Below are 18,176 nucleotides of genomic sequence, written 5' to 3' on the forward strand. Positions count from 1 at the left end.
GCTCCCAAATCCCTCCCGTGTGTACCTGTACACATGGGCGACCATGCGAAACGCCTGCTGTTTCATGGCTACCTTGTTACTTCTCTGACGTCAAGGCACCGCATATGAGGAATAACGGAGACCACATCCATCTAGGGGGCGCCTGTACCGCTTCCAGGATGCCCCCATATCTCTTTTATCTAGTTTAAAGTTACTGTAAAGATAAGAATAAGTCAAAAGGGCAAACACAGTGCTGTTTATAACTTGTTCCTGTACTGAACTAAGGCACTTGTGACCTTTAGACTTTGCATCAAAATGGCGGACGGGGCACTACTTGTTTAACGTTTCTGCGTATCTAGTGGTGTGTGTTTGAGGAGGGGGCGTCGTGACACCAGGTGAGAAGTTATGAACTTGACGTTACTGCTGTCGTTAATTCTTGACGACGTCACTAGGAATACGTTGACCTCAAGTGACACAAGATACCTGTGTGGCTTTATGCACGGCGTGGGTAAACATTGAACACCTGTATGTTTACACCTGGAATAATCTTGTATGTTTACACCTGCAGATTCTCCTGCCAGCTCTACCGCATGATTCATGATACTTAATTAATGTTACGATGTACAATTCAATTTCGGGAAGTGAAAGAAATGTCTATATCGTATAATTTTAAATTGTTTATAGTGGATAAATGACATAGTGACTCTGTAAATAGCTCAATCATAGCGGCTGAGCTTCACAATGGCTGAAAATGTGAGTCGGACTGAAGCCACATGCACCTCTACTGATCTGAATAGAAAACAACATCCTCGATAGAGGATCACCGTTTTTCTTTTACCTTTTCCTTTTATAGAGAACGACAATCTACTTCAGAATCTACTGAATCTGTCGTAGCGGATTGGCGGCATCTGGCCACGAGGCATTGGCGTGTTTGGCGCATCAGCAAAATTACGGCAAAAACTCATGGAGGAGAAAGAAAAGGTTGGTGAAACTATTCTTTTAAAGTTAGCAGTAACTAGAGTTCGGCGACCTCATACTTCCATGAAAATTTAGAGCTTTCGTAAATTTCATGCAATTGATTAACACATTAATATAATTTATGCATGGTGTTGTTCATCATTGACTAACGTACACATGTCACAATTATAAAATTCCTATTATTGATCATAAAGCGGTTTTGCAATTTTTACATGAATTATGCAAATAAGTTCCTCATTACCATATTTGGTATCTGCTTATATTCCACCTATCATAATTAACAAGTGTTACATTTATTGAAGTCCAGTTATTGCAAACAATGGAATTATACAATTTTCTCACTAATTATGCAAATAAGGCCCTCATTTACATAATATGCATATCATTCTTAACATCTTTGCCCAAGCTACCTGCATACCTAAAATGCAGGCAATCCGTCATTCCTTTCTGCAGTTATCCTCTTTGGTGTGTCTTGACAAAAACGCCCCTGCAGTTCCACAATTAAAGGTTAGGGGGCTGCCCCACTTTGTCATGACGCTACAAGCTTTCTACCACCCAAATATCTCGACCATATCACGTCCGGGACAAGAGATACGTTGGAAAAACAGCTATGATAGAATGCTCTCATTAATTATGCAAATACATTCCTATTTTGCATAATTAGTATCTTACCTTGTACAACATTGTCTAAGGTACTTACATACCAAAAATCATACAAATCCGTAGTTTCCTTCTTGAGTTATCGTCTTCAGACGTTTTTGACAAAAATGCCCCTGCTATCCCAAAACTAGACGCTAGGGGGCCCAAACTTATGTCATTTTTTCCTGGACACAAGAGCTATCTAATACTCAAAAATCGTGACCATACCATGTTCAGAACACCGAGATAGCAAAACCGGAAGTTGCGCTGCAGTACCAAGGGGAGCCGCTAGGTGGCCCAAATCTAATCATTCTCAGATTTCATCACACCCTACCAACACACCAAGTATGAAACCAATCCATCCAGCCGTTCTTGAGTTATCTTGTTTACACACACACACACAGACAGACAAACGCTGGGTAAAATATAACCTCCATTACATTTCATGGAGGTAATAAATGAATACAGCGCACGACTGCTCCATGTAGGGAAGTGCAACAGACGCCTTCCAGCAAATGCTTTTGAAAAGTAACCTCTGTGTTTCCTGAGATCACCTTCTAAATCATGCTTGATGCTGAAAAATTAACACATAGACAATGCTAACAATTCTATTGCAACATGATAACACTCGAATAGGATCGTGAATGGTCTGACGTGTTGAGGATACTTTCAACATCTCCATTTTGATACATTCTGGACCGTCTACCCATAGTGCCCCCCAGCATTCAAAGGGATCTGCGAAGAGGTCCTTTCCTCCCGAATGTGCAAATTTCCTCCCTAAAGACTCAACAACCAGCAGTTCGAGCTGCTGAAAAGTCTTGTCTCATAATAACATTTTAAATGCATGGCGTTGACGTGTGGCGTTGGCGTGGCGTAACTGGTAGAGCGTTCGGCTCGGAATCGAAAGGTTACGAGTTCGATTCCCACCTTGCCCCCGACGTTGTGTCCTTGGGGAAGACACTTTACACGACTTTCCATGACGGTGGAGTGACGCCCACCGAGCCTCTTCGGCTAATCTGTCTAACTGTGTGCCAAAAACACACTACGGATTTGGTGCGTCGATGTGCCAACATCTACACATTGACTTCCACCAACTGAACCGTTGAATTTAAAAAAAAATACAGTATTAGACCTGAACATACAAAAAGTTTCATGTTGCATGAGTGATTCTGTTCCACAGGAGCTGAGATATGCCGCTGAGCGAGGTGACGAGGTCAGAGTTCAGCAGCTCCTAGCCGAGGGAGTCAATGTCAATGCTGATGATGGTAACAACGTGAGTCAACATGTCTGTTTGTTGTTCTTACAACGTCATGAAGGACTTAATCAACTCTTAGTGCCCCCTTTTTGGTTTTATCTTTGCATCATATCCCTTTGCAGTGCTAATTCTTAAAGGTTTATATCTAAGTTTAATAAGCAATAGAGTCAGTGAACTCAAGCTTGCCCAAGCCTGATGTTTCTGACTTGGAGAGAAGAGATGATGATACAGTTCTTATTAGCCTGACAAAAATCGCGCCCCTAGCGGCCGGCCCTACACCCGCCGCCGGTGTACCGAAAGTGCGAAAAGGAACGAAAAGGAGCGAAAAGGAACGAAAGGGAACGAAAAGGAACGAAAAGGAACGAAAAGGAACTAAAAGGAACGAAAAGGAAAGTACGGAAAGTGCGAAAAGGAACGATTCCTCACGTTGGCCATTTCTTCCCGCAAAATGATTAACACTCATGGTACAACGTGAAGAAAACTCCTTGGTACAATGTATACATGTCTATCCTTTCACAGCTTTTCTTTTGTCGTGAACGAGCAAGAAGATATGTCTCCAGTCTCCAGAAAGCCATGTTGTGGGCCCTGTTGAAGGGATCTGTCATGCTCGTGGGGCAGCAGTTTATTAGCATATCCTTCCTGACCGGACTTCTATTAGACGTAAACAATCGCAGGTCATTTGCATGCGGCGCTCCCATCTTAGGAGAACAGAAGACACCCAAATACAACAACAAGGCTACAATCTTGCCTCATTCTGAAAATGTATATTAATCGATCTTTATCCATCACCCACCAGTAACTGAATTTTAGTCCTTACTTTGTTATCTCAGAAATGTTACATTGTATTTCTCTGATCTTCAGAGAATAATTTAGCAGGAACGTTTGTTTCTTTTCGTTCCTTTTCGTTCCTTTTCGTTCCTTTTCGTACTTTCGGTACTTTCGTTTTCGTTCCTTTTCGTTCCTTTTCGCTTCTTTTCGTTCCTTTTCGTTCCCTTTCGTTCCCTTTCGTTCCTTTTCGTTCCCTTTCGTTCCTTTTCGTTCCTTTTCGCACTTTCGGTAGACCCATAGCCGCCGCTCGGGGAGGGGGTCATTAACCCCAGCCAGCGAGAGATTGTGTAAACACAGGCTACAGTTCTTATCACTATGAACCGCTCTTCATCTTCGTGATGGTAACATCAGACTCGTCGAACTTGATTGAAGAAAAAGAGCATTAAACAACTTGAATCCGTGGCTTAAACAATGTGAGAAGGTCATGGTATACATTTTACATCTCAACTCGCCTGCTCTTGTATCTGTACAGACCTCCAAATGTACCGCCCTTCATAATGCATCTTCGAACGGCCACACTGGAATTGTACAAGCTTTACTCACAGCTGGAGCAAGAGTCGACCCACGAGCCTACATGGTAACTTTCCTGTTTACTTGAGTCTGTCATACTGTCCATGTCTTGTCAGTTTGTGATTGACCCACAAGGCGCAGAAAATGATAATGGCGATGACGCGTCCATATGTTGTCCTGACCATCAGATAACCCGCTTAAGTTACAGGAACTATACAGGCTTCACTCACAAGTAAAGGCTGTATTATTTTGGCAAGAGTTTATCTGTGTCGGTCCAGCTTTAACGGTCCTGGGTTTGTTTTGGAGTCATGTGAGGACTTTTGTAATGCGTGTTTAATGTGAGATCTAGATTTATTCATGTTCCCTGTGTACACAAGCTTAGGAGCCCTATCAACCTTGCAAACAGGAAGGAGCACATAGACATGCATCATATTAACAGTTGCTATGTTCCCTATGCAGAGATATACCCCTCTCCGCAATGCAGCTTCGAACGGACAGACAAGAACTGTGCAGGCTTTACTGACAGCTGGAGCAGACATTAATGCAAGAGACCACAGGGTGAGTTTGTTCACTATGGGGTCATATGGATGACCTAAGACCTGCTCACATATGGCATGAGATGGTCCTGCAAACAATCCAACAGCTACAGCTGTGCTGAGATATACCAGATCTATTCCCATGGTCATAAAGAATGTGGGCAGGCATATGTTTCTCTTAGAAAATCGTGTAGAAATATCAGAACTAGAAAGTATTTCATTGCATGGCGCCTGAACATTTAGGCGGGAATATTTCTATCTGTATAATACATAACAACGCATGCGCATCAGAACTTAGTAATCTAAATCTCTTGCATATAAGATACAAATTTAAAAAAAACTAATTAAACCATGGTTAGCATGTAAATCCTGTGAACCACCCGCCACTTTGTTGTACCTACAGAATCGGACCCCCCTTCATAAGGCGGCAGAAAATGGGCACCCCGAGTGTGTTAGAGCACTGCTGAAGGCTGGAGCCAACACCGTCAGTAGAGACGAGGTAAGTGACTTTATCAAATGTCAATGGAGAAAGTGAAATCGCTATATAGACTTCTAACTCACCGTTTTTATTCTGATTTTGATGTTGTAGTTATACTTTTACTTCAGACTTTAGTTCGAAAACCTAACAGATAAACTAAGATGTAAGATTATCATATTAACACAAACTTAACAGATCAGTAAAACTTGACCTATTCTGTGCTGCTGTTGTAGGTTTACTTCCCCAACCGATGCGGTTTGCTGTTGTATGCCGCATTTAAGTGAGAAATCCCCCAAACCCGTAAAGATACTGAAGCCACATTCAGGCATCATATAAGTGCAACCCGTATATATACGGGCTCAGCAGGACAAGGGTTTTATGGCAGTTAACACTAAACACCATTTTTTTATGATGATGACGTTAAGTGTCAACAAAAGCTTGTTGACGTGTGTTGACTTTATCTACAGGACAAGAAGACAGCAGAGGAGCTTGCAGTACAAGAGGACGTGCTGCAGGTGCTCCAGTACTTCAAAGTAAGCCCGAGATACACCCGTTAGTAAAACATATAGCTCGTGACTACTGCGATCAATCCGATACATTTCATGCCAAAACTTTGTTACACAAACTTTGCTTAGAAATATCACAAATAAGATTCTAAGCTTTAAAGTGATGTTATTTCTTGCAGGGTAAGACATCCCCGCAGACGATGATAGAAGCATCTAAAAGTTGGTGAGACGTGTTTTTTCATTAAACACAGCTGTTGGTTTTTGATAGAGCAGTACCCTTATCCTGTTCTGTCAATTTTAGTGTCAGTGTCTTTTCATCACTAACAATTCTGCTAGCATTTGTCTTGATTTCTGTGATTGATGAACAAACTATGATAATCATATTCTATTGATTCCAGGTTCTCATGGACTAAAGAAACAAATTGAAGTCATGATATTGGAATATGTACATTGTGAATGAATACTTTATATGTATGGCTCGAGAATATATCAAAGCACCAATAAAAAATTTGCATCATCTTCCTAAATAAGCTAGATTTATGAATACATTTTATGTAATGCTTTCTCTATTGGCTTTATCAAGTACAAATATGCTTGCTATAAAAGATTAATTCTTTTCAAATTCTAGTAAATTTTACTTGAGAGCTGTTTATGTAAGCTACAATATCAATACCATGATGTACGACTTCTTTTCTGCAACCAGCGATAATGGTCATTGCAAAGCACTTTCTTTCCAAATGTTTTAGACCTCCATCCAAAAGTGGTGAATGGCGGACTCACTATCGACCTCAGTAGCAAAGGCCTGACCTCCGTCCCAGCCGAGGTGTTTGACTTCACAGATATCGAACGCCTTGTCCTGACTAACAACAAGCTGAACAGCATACCCGAGGAGATAGGTCAACTACAGAAGCTTCGGACACTTAAACTTGACAACAATCTGCTGACACAACTTGCGCAAGCAATCACTACTCTACCTAAACTACTGTACATTGACGTGTCGCACAATAGGTTGGAAACATTGCCTGAAGGAATCTCCAGGTTACAACTTCACGAGCTCCACATCAACAACAATGAATTCAAAGAGATACCAGAAGAAGTCTGTTCACTACGTCAGCTGAACACCTTTTCCGTGGGAGTCAACCCCCTCAAGTGTCTCCCTGACAAGATATCTCAGCTCACAGGACTGAGAAAGATGTCCATGAACAGTTGCCAGTTCGATGAGTTCCCCAGACAGGTGCTGCAGCTGGAGGGTCTAGAGGAGCTATACATGGGGAACTGGGCTGGGGAGGGAAAACCTTTACCTGTACCTGAAGACATCGGCAGACTGAAGAACCTACGAGTCTTGGATCTGCAGTATAGTGGCTTGGAGTCAATACCGGATGGTGTTGGGGAACTGGTGCAGCTGAGGTTCTTAAACATCAAAGGGAACATGTTCACATCAGTTCCTGAACAAATCATGAACCTGTCCAACATTGGGAAGTTAGACTTGTCAGATAACAGAATCTCCCGCCTTCCCCTGACTCTGAGCCGATTGGCCACACTGAAGGACATGAACATCACTGAAAACCCCCTGACATACCCTTCCGCTGATGTCTGTGAGAAAGGTACAGCCGCCATCATGGACTTCCTTAGAAGGGATTTGAAGGATAAGGAAGGTATGTATGGGGAGAAGAGAGTTTGATAAATGGCCAATCAATTAAAAATACGCAATGGAAATGCCTTATATACCATATATGGGCTATTGGTTGATGTATAGCCGGCAGTTATGTATACAGAAGGGTAGGTGAGGAAATAATCATGCATTATAAACACTAGTATTTGTGCATGTCACTGCTTTGGTATAGATTACGTTGTTTCAAGCAAAATCTATACAAACAATATTACTTCAAACTTTGTTAAATACAAGAAATCTGATTGAAATCTATGAAGTTGATAACAATCATGTCAATGTTATTTTCCATCACAGAGAGAGAACTGAGGAAAGTCTTCCACCGATTCTCTCAAAGCGTTACTGAACCGAGTGAGGTGGAAGATCTGGGCGGAGCACTCGGGCTTACAGCAGATGAGATGATCAATATCCAAGTAAATATTCGGTTTAACATATGATTTTACTTGTCAAAAAACGTTTTGCATAAGTCTAAAATATGGGCGACGCCTGTTCTCAGAAATATGTACACCTTTCTAATGGGTCACTGCATTAATTGTTTGCCCTTCTGTAATTAGACTTTAAGGAACACAAAACCGAGTTCCCAGGCCTATCAAGTTCTATCAAAGTGGATGGAGACGGACGGGGAAGCGTCCATGGACAAGCTTCAGCAGGAGCTGAGTGAGTGTGGTATGAATCAGCTGGCAGAGAAGGTCAACAGGATTCAGGTATTGGCACTAATCATACGTTGGCTTTAATGTTAAGAAATATCCCTATTTTGCTATACATATTCACATATAGCTGATCAAAATGTTCTAGCTAACTTTGGATCTAACTTTTACAGGCTCAACCGGCTAAGCGGCAGGCAGCCGAAGGGCCTTCTCGTGACGCGTGTCAGGAGGAACAGCAGACCAAAGACACCCTGGCACAGCTACGAGAGGAAAACCGCACTTTGAGAGCCCTGATGGAAGAAATACAAGACAACAAGACGTCAAAATGTCGAGGTGAGCTTGCTGAGCTAAATAATACATGTACCTGGTACAGGCTCCTTGCTCTCAACAATTGATTAATGAATGATTGATTGATTGATAAATAAAGCTAGTTGGAGAGCTTTTAGCTGCACATAGTCACACATAAGGTATTCTGTAATTTGTGTCAAGTAAGAAAGATGACACAAATGGTTTAGTTGCCAAGTCAAAGTTCTCACGAAGTTTACACAGCTCTCAGTATCTAAGACTCATTAAGGTTTAAAAGATGGTAAAAGTTTATCAGCGTCCATACAGATACAGAATATCTGAAAAATACTATCAAAATTTATGTCATCCTTACTTTAACTGTTTCCAGGACCTGGAGCCAAGCCTGTAGTGTTGCTGCTCAACGATGAGTATGGAACTGCAAAGGGCGGCGTATCCACCATCCACGGCCAGATGACGGCCCTGCTGGCTTCTAAAGGTGCAGTGGTCTATTCTACAGTCCTGAGTGCCACAGAAGACGATAAGAAGGATGCAGCTCTTCATGGGGTTCAGCTTATCTTTCCAACAACGTCCAAACGTGACAAGCGAGAGCCCTGCCTTGATTGGCTGACCTTTGACCATAAGACTCGTTATCCGGACCTTCCTCCAGTGGACTTCATCGTCGGCCACGTGCCCATCACAAGCCATGCAGCGAGGCAGATCAAGGAGCAACGGTTTCCTGACGCCAAACTCGTTCAAGTTACTCACGTGATGCCAGAAGACACCAGTCAGCACAAGAGTGATGAGAGGGTGTTGAGCATCGGAGACGAGCAGAGAAACATTCTTGAAGACCTTGAATATGCTGACGTGATCATCTCAGTAGGACCATACCTGCATGACTACTACAAGCTTGAGACGGGAGGTTTCGAACCCCACCACGAGTTCCTACCTAAGCCATCCGACATCTTCAGCAAAGCAACGTTCAAATACGTCGATGCCGGCGTAAAAGTGGTGTTGTCCATCGGCAGGGTCAAGGGTGTGGAAAGGCTGAAAGGGTACGATCTGGTCGCAAAGTCCATGCGCCAGGTGTTCATAGCACTACCCAACACCAAATGGCGAACCCGCGGCATCACAAAAGAAGATTTCCAGGAGAGCAGGGACATCATCCAGTCCAACGTGGGTAAAATCAACTTCACACCCCTGGAGTACGGTACACAGAAGGAGCTGCGCAAGGACATGGAAAAGGCAAGTGTCGTTCTGATGCCGTCACGTGCAGAGCCGTTCGGACTGGTTGGTCTGGAGGCCATCGCTGCAGGGGTGCCGGTCCTGGTTTCCCACAAGTCTGGTCTTGCAATGTTCTTGAAGAAACAAGACCCCGAGTTCGATCGCACGATCGTAGAGATCGAAGATGATGACGATGAAGCCGCCAAAACCCTGTCCAAGCGCATCATCAAGATCCTAAAGGATGGACCCAGAGAGTTTCAGGCCGCACAAAGTTTGAAGAAAAAGCTTTTGGACTCAAAGTACTGGACTGCATCACACGCCAATGTCATCCAAACCTTTGGTCTGGAAGGCTAGCTTCTAACCACATTGAGTTAATTTCTACCTATTATTCGAGTAACATGTTAGCTCAATTTTAGCTCTATGTCTGAGTGTTGATTTCTATGACTTGGCCTCCAGAATGCTGACTCCTGATGAACCTATTAAGGCATATTGTAAAAGCTGTCATGAGTAGCACACTAGTGAATAGTTGTCTAACTATCCCATACGCCATCAAGACTAGTGGTGTTTAATGCACAGCAGTGGACAACTGGGAGGTACCCACATGAACTGCCTGCATGTTAAATATCCATTCCCTATTGTGAAAGAAGAAGACTACATGTTACAGAGCCCTGAGGATTCCTGTACTTATAACATGCACACAGTTGTGCACACTACATTCCAGTTGAATCCCGGGATACTGTATATTTAGACTTTATTTTAATTGTCTATAACAGTGTGATGACTTATTGGGTTTTACACATTTGTATATTTTATGATGTTTGTGACTATAACATTGCTGAACATTTTAGTATATACAGATGTAGCCTCAGGTTGTATGATTTGATCTGCCTCTGCATGATGTAACATGCAAATTTGTAAAGCTTGTGTGATACAATGGGACTGTGCACTGTATATCTGCTGTAAATTCAAGACGGATAATTGCCAATGGTATGCTAAAGATGGAATTTTCTGTTGTAACCATTTGGCTTATGCAGATACTTAGATGTGGTCACATCTTGCAGAACAGTGTGATGAGTTACTGGATTTTATATATTTGTATATCTTTATGATCATGGTTCAAAAGCTTGTGACTGTAACATTTCTGAAAATTGTAGTACATAAGATGAAGCTTTAGGTTGTATGATCTGATTTGCCTCTATATGTACATTTGCTAATGCTGCTTTTTGTAAATCTTGTGATATAATGATGCTGTACACTGTATATATTCTGTACAAGAAAAATAATTGCCAATGATGTGCCAAGGGCGGAATTTGCTGTTGCAACCATTTTCTAATGTGGATACAGACGGACAACGTCCATGTACAAGCATCAGACTATTACATCAGATTAAACAAATCATTCCCGACGCCATTTGCATTGTATTCTGTCAATAAGGATGTCGTTATAAAGACAACCGCAAGGCGAAACTCCCCACAAGGACAAGCTTGGGTGTATCTTATATTACCGGTCCCAGAACTACTAAGCATAGTCCTTTTCTGTCAGCCAGTCTTTCCGGTAAGTATTTCTGATTACTGCCGACTTCTTATTCAAACAAACTCCGTAAAACCTCCCCGGCGTGCGCTTGTGATCTTGGCGGGCGGGTAAAACTTCCAGCACCGTAGGGGTACCGGGGAGCTTCCAGTGGTTACCTGCATTTCAGGCCACCATTAAATTGAATGTGATAAAAAATATTATAACTCTACTTCTCAGTGTTGCGATTGAAAAACTATTCTTTGCTGAAGCAAGAAAATGGCACTTCTCACGCAATGCCATGGCAACATGAAAATTAGAAATCCTAGAGCCCTAACCCATGCCGCGTGGCATACTGTTTTCAATTCCTTACACAATATACATGTAGCAACACTGAGAATGTGAATGAAGTGATCAATGCACATTGTAGTGAAGCTTGCAATTGTACGCATGAAGCGCCGCCTGGCACCGCTTTGGGTACTGCAGCTCATGCACACCTGCCTCATGATTAGCATAACAAAGGCTGCCGGGAGTCGCCGTCACGTGACTAACCCGGAAGTCAGGTACGGTTTGAAAAGAGGAACTTGCTTTCCTTCTAAGTTCATGTTCTCCGGACGAACAGAACTTCGCAATCTTCCCAAGAACACCTTAAGGTAAGTCAGAAAAGTCTTGGGAGGCTTGTATAAAGATACCATACTTCTTAGCTCCAGTCTGGAGCAAAACTCCCTACCTAAAGCTCCTTAAAGTTTAAACTTAAAGTCTCGTACCCAACGCATCTTAATTCCTGTTTGCACAGTGATTCTCTCCTAAGGATCCTGTAAAGGGGTAACCTTGTGCTCGACATCAGTTTGATCAAAGAAATTCGATGTCAAAGTGAGATATTTTCTGTGCTCGTGCATGTCTGTGCCTCGCTGTGCTTCTTAGCCCCCACCCCCACCCCTACCCTCGTCCGAAACACTCCACAGGTGTTCTACAGAGTCTGTGCTTCAGACGATGTTATAAAGTTTAACTATCATGTTACACGCAGGATGGATGAGTTGTGGTTACAGACCTCCAATGGCTGGCAGGCACCTGTTGCATGCATAAGATGTAGGGAAAGGCTGTCAAAAGTCACCTACCTAAGGTTTAGTTGGTGAAAATCTCACATTGGCAGGCAAATCTGACTTCTAAAGAGTGCATATGGCGATTTTGAAAACATTCGGTTCGGTGCAATGCGCCCCCACAAACAAAATAAGAAACTCTGGTGACCTCTGACCTCCCTGATAACACCCAAACTATACATACTCTAGACTGTCTAAAACACTCCAAACATGGTAGAAAGCTTATTTTTCTCACAAAATAAAATAGCCAGAATACCTGAGCATAATTTCCAGCTCCAAAATGCCAACATTTCCCAACAAAAAGGCTTCTTACACTTACTTGAGGGTCTGCATGCTCTTTTACGTAAGGCGTAGGCAGCCTATTTTATTTCCCGTAATTCGTAGGGAAAACCATCTTATCTACGTAAATCGTAGCGAGGTTACGAAATTTAGCGTAATTGCCTTCCTTGATTTAGCGTAATACGTAGGGGGTTCTCCTGAATTCAGCGTAAATCGTTGTCAGGACCCCCCATACTGACCCTCTTACTTTTGCAAGCCATCTTCTATGGCATCAAAATGCTAATTCTGCGCATGTCTGTAATGGTGACCTTTCACCTTGTGTTGTGTCGTTTCTCACTAAGTCTGTCCATTTATGACAAAAAATAGACTCTAGGAATACCACAAGAATTATGACATAAAATCAATGCTTCTGTGATTCATGCAGTATAACATAAGCACCTCCCTCCCCACCCTCCATAACTCAGTATAGGCGTCTTTCCGGTACAACCGTTAAACTTAAGTCAGTTTGACTCTCATGTTGTATTTGAGCTAACTGAATCTCGGTGCATTGTTTGCTGCAAACTCCCTCCCGTATGTACAGTGTACACAAGAGAGTGACGCCTGCTGTTTCATGGCTGCCTTGTTACTTCTCTGATGTTAAGTCAAGTTAGTTGAGAAATAACAGAGCCAGTATCGATGTAGGTGTCACCTGTACAGCTTTGAGGGTGTCCCGATATCTCTTTTATCTGGTTTAATCATAAGTTTCTGTAAGAATGAAGTCAAAAGGGCAAATACAGTGCTGTTTAATTTGTTAATTGTTCCTGTACTGAACTAAGGCACCTGTGACCTTTCGACCTTGTACCACAATGGCGGACGGGGCACTGCATGTTTAACGTTTCTGTGTATTCAATGGTGCATGTTTGTGGAGGGGGGCGTCTGTGTCACCTGACACCAGATGAGAAGTTTTGAACTTGAAGTTACTGTTATCGTTCTTGACGACGTCACTATTTTCATCTTAGATGACACCAGATATCTGTACGGCTTTATGCACGAGGGGGGTAACATTTAACACCTGTGACGTCATGTTTACACCCGTGGTAACTTTTGAACATGTTTACACCTGCCGCTCTCCTGTCAACACCTGTCATGATTTATGATGTACGATTCAATTTCACGAAGAGAAAGAAATGTCTATATTATACAAATGTTACATTATGTGATCCCATCGTGGTGATCCCATTGTTTATAATGGACCAATGACACAGGGACTTTCTCTATAAACAGCTCAATCATAGCGGCTGAGCTTCACAATGGCTGAAAATGTGAGTCGGACTGAAGCCACATGCACCTCTACTGATCTGAATAGAAAACAACATCCTCGATAGAGGATCACCGTTTTTCTTTTACCTTTTCCTTTTATAGAGAACGACAATCTACTTCAGAATCTACTGAATCTGTCGTAGCGGATTGGCGGCATCTGGCCACGAGGCATTGGCGTGTTTGGCGCATCAGCAAAATTACGGCAAAAACTCATGGAGGAGAAAGAAAAGGTTGGTGAAACTATTCTTTTCAAGTTAGCAGTTCAGATAAATGAATACAGCACACGACTGCACCATGTTGGGAAGTGCAACAGACGCCTTCCAACAAATGCTTTCGTTGAAAAGTAACCTCCGCGTTTCCTGGGATCACCTTCTAAATCATGCTTGATGTTGAAAAATTAGCACATAGACAATGCTAACAACTCTATTGTAACATGATAACACTCGAATAGGAATCGTGAATGGTCTGACGTGTTGAGGATACTTTCAACATCTCCATTTTGGTACATTCTGGACCGTCTACCCCACCCAGCATTCAAAGGGATCTGCGAAGAGGTCCTTTCCTCCCGAGTGTGCAAATTTCCTCCCTTTACATTTTAACATTTGAAATTTATACAGTAGTAGACCTAAGAACCCTGAACATACAAAGATTTTCATGTTGGCTGAATGATTCTGTTCCACAGGAGCTGAGAGATGCCGCCGGGCGAGGTGAGGAGGTCAGAGTTCAGCAGCTCCTAGCCGAGGGGGTCAATGTCAATGCTGATGATGGTAACAACGTGAGTCAACATGTCTGTTTGTTGTTTAAACAACGTCATGAAGGACTTAATCAACTCTTAGTGCCCCTTTTTTGGTTTTATCTTTGCATCATATCCCTTTGCAGTGTTAATTCTTAAAGGTTTATATCTAAGGTTAATAAGCAATAGAGTCAGTGAACTCAAGCTTGCCCAAGCCTGATGTTTGTGACTTAGAGATGATGATACAGTTCTTATTAGCCTGACTAAAATCGCGCCCCTAGCGGCCGGCCCTACAATAGCCGCCGCTCGGGGAGGGGGTCATTAACCCCAGCCAGCGAGAGATTGTGTAAACACAGGCTACAGTTCTTATCACTATGAACCGCTCTTCATCTTCGTGATGGTAACATCAGACTCTTCGAACTTGATTGAAGAAAAAGAGCATTAAACAACTTGAATCCGTGGCTTAAACAATGTGAGAAGGTCATGGTATACATTTTACATCTCAACTCGCCTGCTCTTGTCTCTGTACAGCACTCCAAATGTACCGCCCTTCATAATGCATCTTCGAACGGCCACACTGGAATTGTACAAGCTTTACTCACAGCTGGAGCAAGAGTCGACCCAAGAGCCTACAGGGTAACTTTCCTGTTTACTTGAGTCTGTCATACTGTCCATGTCTTGTCAGTTTGTGATTGACCCACAAGGCGCAGAAAATGATAATGGCGATGACGCGTCCATATGTTGTCCTGACCATCAGATAACCCGCTTAAGTTTTTTTTTTTTCCATAGACCTTTATTCCCAGTTCAAGTACATATTTCAATCAATGGATAGATACATATTTCAATGGATAGATACATATCGGTTTAGGCATAGTGGGTATATACATATTTCAGGTCAAGTACAATGTGTACGTTCATCTTTCGGTTCGAGTACAATGGGTGCGTTCATATCTCGGTTCAAGTACACTGGTTACCTATTTCAGTTCAAGTACTCTGGGTACATATATAATTCAATTCAAATACAATGGCTACATAAATCACAATGGATACACATATCAATAATAGAGTTCGCACATGGTTTGGAAAATACGTATGATATTGTCATATTTGAGAAGTACAAGGTTATCCTTATGTTTTGTCCAAGAAAGAAAGATTGCGTATTTAGCTAAAGTAATATAAGCGTTTGAGGAGAGAAGTAAGTGTTTTAAAGAAATTTTATCATGGTTAACATAAGCAGCTATTTTATCCCAATATCCACTTAACCGTCCACAATCAATAAACATATGTTCGTAGTCTTCATCTTTGTTGCACAATTCACAAGTTGGGCTATAAATCTCTCCAGATGTATTAACAATTCTCCATCTGTTCAGTAAAACTTTACATGGTAATATTCTATGCAATATCTTAAAATTGAACTCTCTTAGCTTATTCGATTTGATATTAACAGTTTGTGATGTCCAAACTTTTCGCCAGTTCAGACCGGGACATACGGTGTCCCAATAGGCTTGGGCAGTGGGTAGTATCGTTTTTTGTAGAATACTAACAGAGTACATATATCTGCTTGTGAGTTTTTCAATCGGAACAATACAAGAATTAAACCATATCTTATCATCACCATGCTTGCGTACTTTAAACTTAAAGTTTTCATTTGACCAGAACGTGTCGTCATGTATCTGTACAAGGTCTTTCTTTCCCCCACCCACTTCCTGCCAGGCCAGAACTACCTCCCTATAAAAGGGTGGGAGGCTAGTTAAGGCCGTGGAGTCACTTTTTACATTTAAACTATGTTTGAAAATAGATAACCCTTTTCCGAGCTTATCAATAAAATGGAAAGGAATTAGTTGCCAATTTCGTATATTAGTAGAGTCTTGTCTGGTGTGAGTATTACTAAGTCTCCTCACCCACGCAGCTTGTAAACTTTTACATCGTAAATGAATATCAGGCATTTTAATCCCGCCTTCCATATAACTAGAGAATAGTACATTACGTTTTATTTTGTCGGGCTTGCCGTCCCAGAGGAACGTGAAGCATAGTTTCTGAATTTTCTTCAATACCCAGTCAGGGGTCGGAATCATAGACATATTATAAATAATTTTCGACAAAGCTAAAGTTTTTATAACAAAGGATTTTCCATACAGAGTCAGTTTACGTCTTCACCACAGTCGAAATAACTGTTCTATTTTATCTATTCGCTTTTCCCAATTAAGAGATTCACACGTGCGCTCTGAAGAACTGAAGTAAAGTCCAAGTGACTTGATAGGGGCTTCGGGCCATTTAATATCGAATGGTTTATCTTCCCGTCCCCTGGATGACCCAATCCACATTGCTTCACATTTCCCAAGGTTTAAAGTTGGTCCTGCGACTTTACTGAACAGATTTACTACATTCAAAGCATTACTGATAGAATAATCATCAGAGAGGGTTAAGGTTGTATCGTCTGCAACTTGGCTGATTTTAATGTCGTATTCATGATCATTTACCTTAACTCTAATGCCTCTTATCGAATCTGTTTGTCGGATTTTCACAGCTAGAATTTCCACAACTAAATCAAAAAGCAGAGCAGATAGCGGACATCCTTGACGGATGCCTCGTTGCAATTGAAAAAAGGCTGTCCTCCATCCGGAGTTAACAATGCAGCTTTCGATATTGTTATACATCATTTTAACAGTTTGAATAAAGTAAGATCCAAATCCAAATTTCTTCAAAGTTGCCAACATAAAGTTCCAGTTAACACTATCAAAAGCCTTTTCAAAGTCGAGGCATATAACTGCACCAGGGATGTCATAATAATTGCAGAAGTAGATGATATCATTTATTACACGGACATTTTGTCCAATGAATCGGGATTTAATGTATGCTGTTTGGTCGTGTGAAATAATTGTTGGCAGAACACCCTGCATTTTTCTCGCTAAGGCGGCAACTAACAACTTATAATCAGTGTTTAGTAAACTGATCGGCCTCCAGTTTGCGAGTTCTTTTCTGTCTCCTTTCTTGAAAATAAGTTTAAGTATTGCTCTTTTCTGTGAAGTAGACATGCTGCCGGTTTCGATGGATTCTTTAAGAGCGCCATACACATAATCACCTATACTGTCCCAGAAAGTCAGATAGAACTCTGCGGGTAGTCCATCCGTTCCTGGAGATTTATTAATTTTCATGGCTTTCAGAGCTTCGAAGTAATCCTCTTTTTCCAGGGGTTGGTCTAACGCCAACTTTTGATTTTCCGTTAGAGTAGATTCTAATTCAACTGTCTTAAGAAAGTTTTCAATCTCCTCATTGGAGACTGGGTTGTCATCGGAGTACAGACGTTGATAGAAAGATTTTTCGAGTTGTAAAATTTTTTCTTGATCGGTTACTTCAAGCTCACCATCGGTCAGTTTTGTAATATTGTTGTTGGCTGCTTGCCATTTTTCAAGGTTAAGGAAATAGGAGATTGATTTTTCTCCCTTCTCAACCTGGGTTGCTCTTGCTCGAATTTGAGCCCCCCTTGCTTTTTGTTGGTATATTCTTTCAATTTCTAATTTAACTATTGAGTGTTCTTTAAGAATATTTTCATCTAAGGTTTCGTCAATTTTCTGATCGAGTTCGATTAATCTTCTTTCTAGAGAGACGAGGTCTCCTTTCATTAGAGCGGCTTTTTGTTTACAATAGCAGATGGAAAACTCCTTGATTCGTTTTTTCATAATTTCCCATAACAGTTGTTCGAAATTTTCAGGTTGTATATCATC

General features: G+C 41.7%; 1 protein-coding gene and 1 long non-coding RNA gene across 2 annotated transcripts in view; both read left to right on the forward strand.

Moving 5' to 3' along the window:
- The first annotated feature begins 2,593 nt into the window (after window positions 1-2,593).
- Window positions 2,594-18,176, forward strand: part of LOC118405498 — a 73,070-nt gene continuing 57,487 nt past the window's right edge. Inside the window, exons 1-6 of the mRNA XM_035805001.1 lie at window positions 2,594-2,869; window positions 4,152-4,256; window positions 4,649-4,747; window positions 5,129-5,224; window positions 5,671-5,737; window positions 6,456-7,364. Of these exons, the coding sequence (XP_035660894.1) occupies window positions 2,756-2,869; window positions 4,152-4,256; window positions 4,649-4,747; window positions 5,129-5,224; window positions 5,671-5,737; window positions 6,456-7,364 (1,390 nt within the window). The 5' untranslated portion in view covers window positions 2,594-2,755. The remainder of the gene's footprint in view (window positions 2,870-4,151; window positions 4,257-4,648; window positions 4,748-5,128; window positions 5,225-5,670; window positions 5,738-6,455; window positions 7,365-18,176) is intronic.
- Window positions 11,599-14,586, forward strand: LOC118405600. Its single transcript, XR_004829914.1, has 3 exons — window positions 11,599-11,693; window positions 13,821-13,948; window positions 14,401-14,586. It is a non-coding gene; the product is annotated as an uncharacterized LOC118405600 (long non-coding RNA).

This window comes from Branchiostoma floridae, chromosome 18 (genome assembly GCF_000003815.2).
Source record: "Branchiostoma floridae strain S238N-H82 chromosome 18, Bfl_VNyyK, whole genome shotgun sequence".
Lineage (NCBI taxonomy): Eukaryota > Metazoa > Chordata > Leptocardii > Amphioxiformes > Branchiostomatidae > Branchiostoma > Branchiostoma floridae.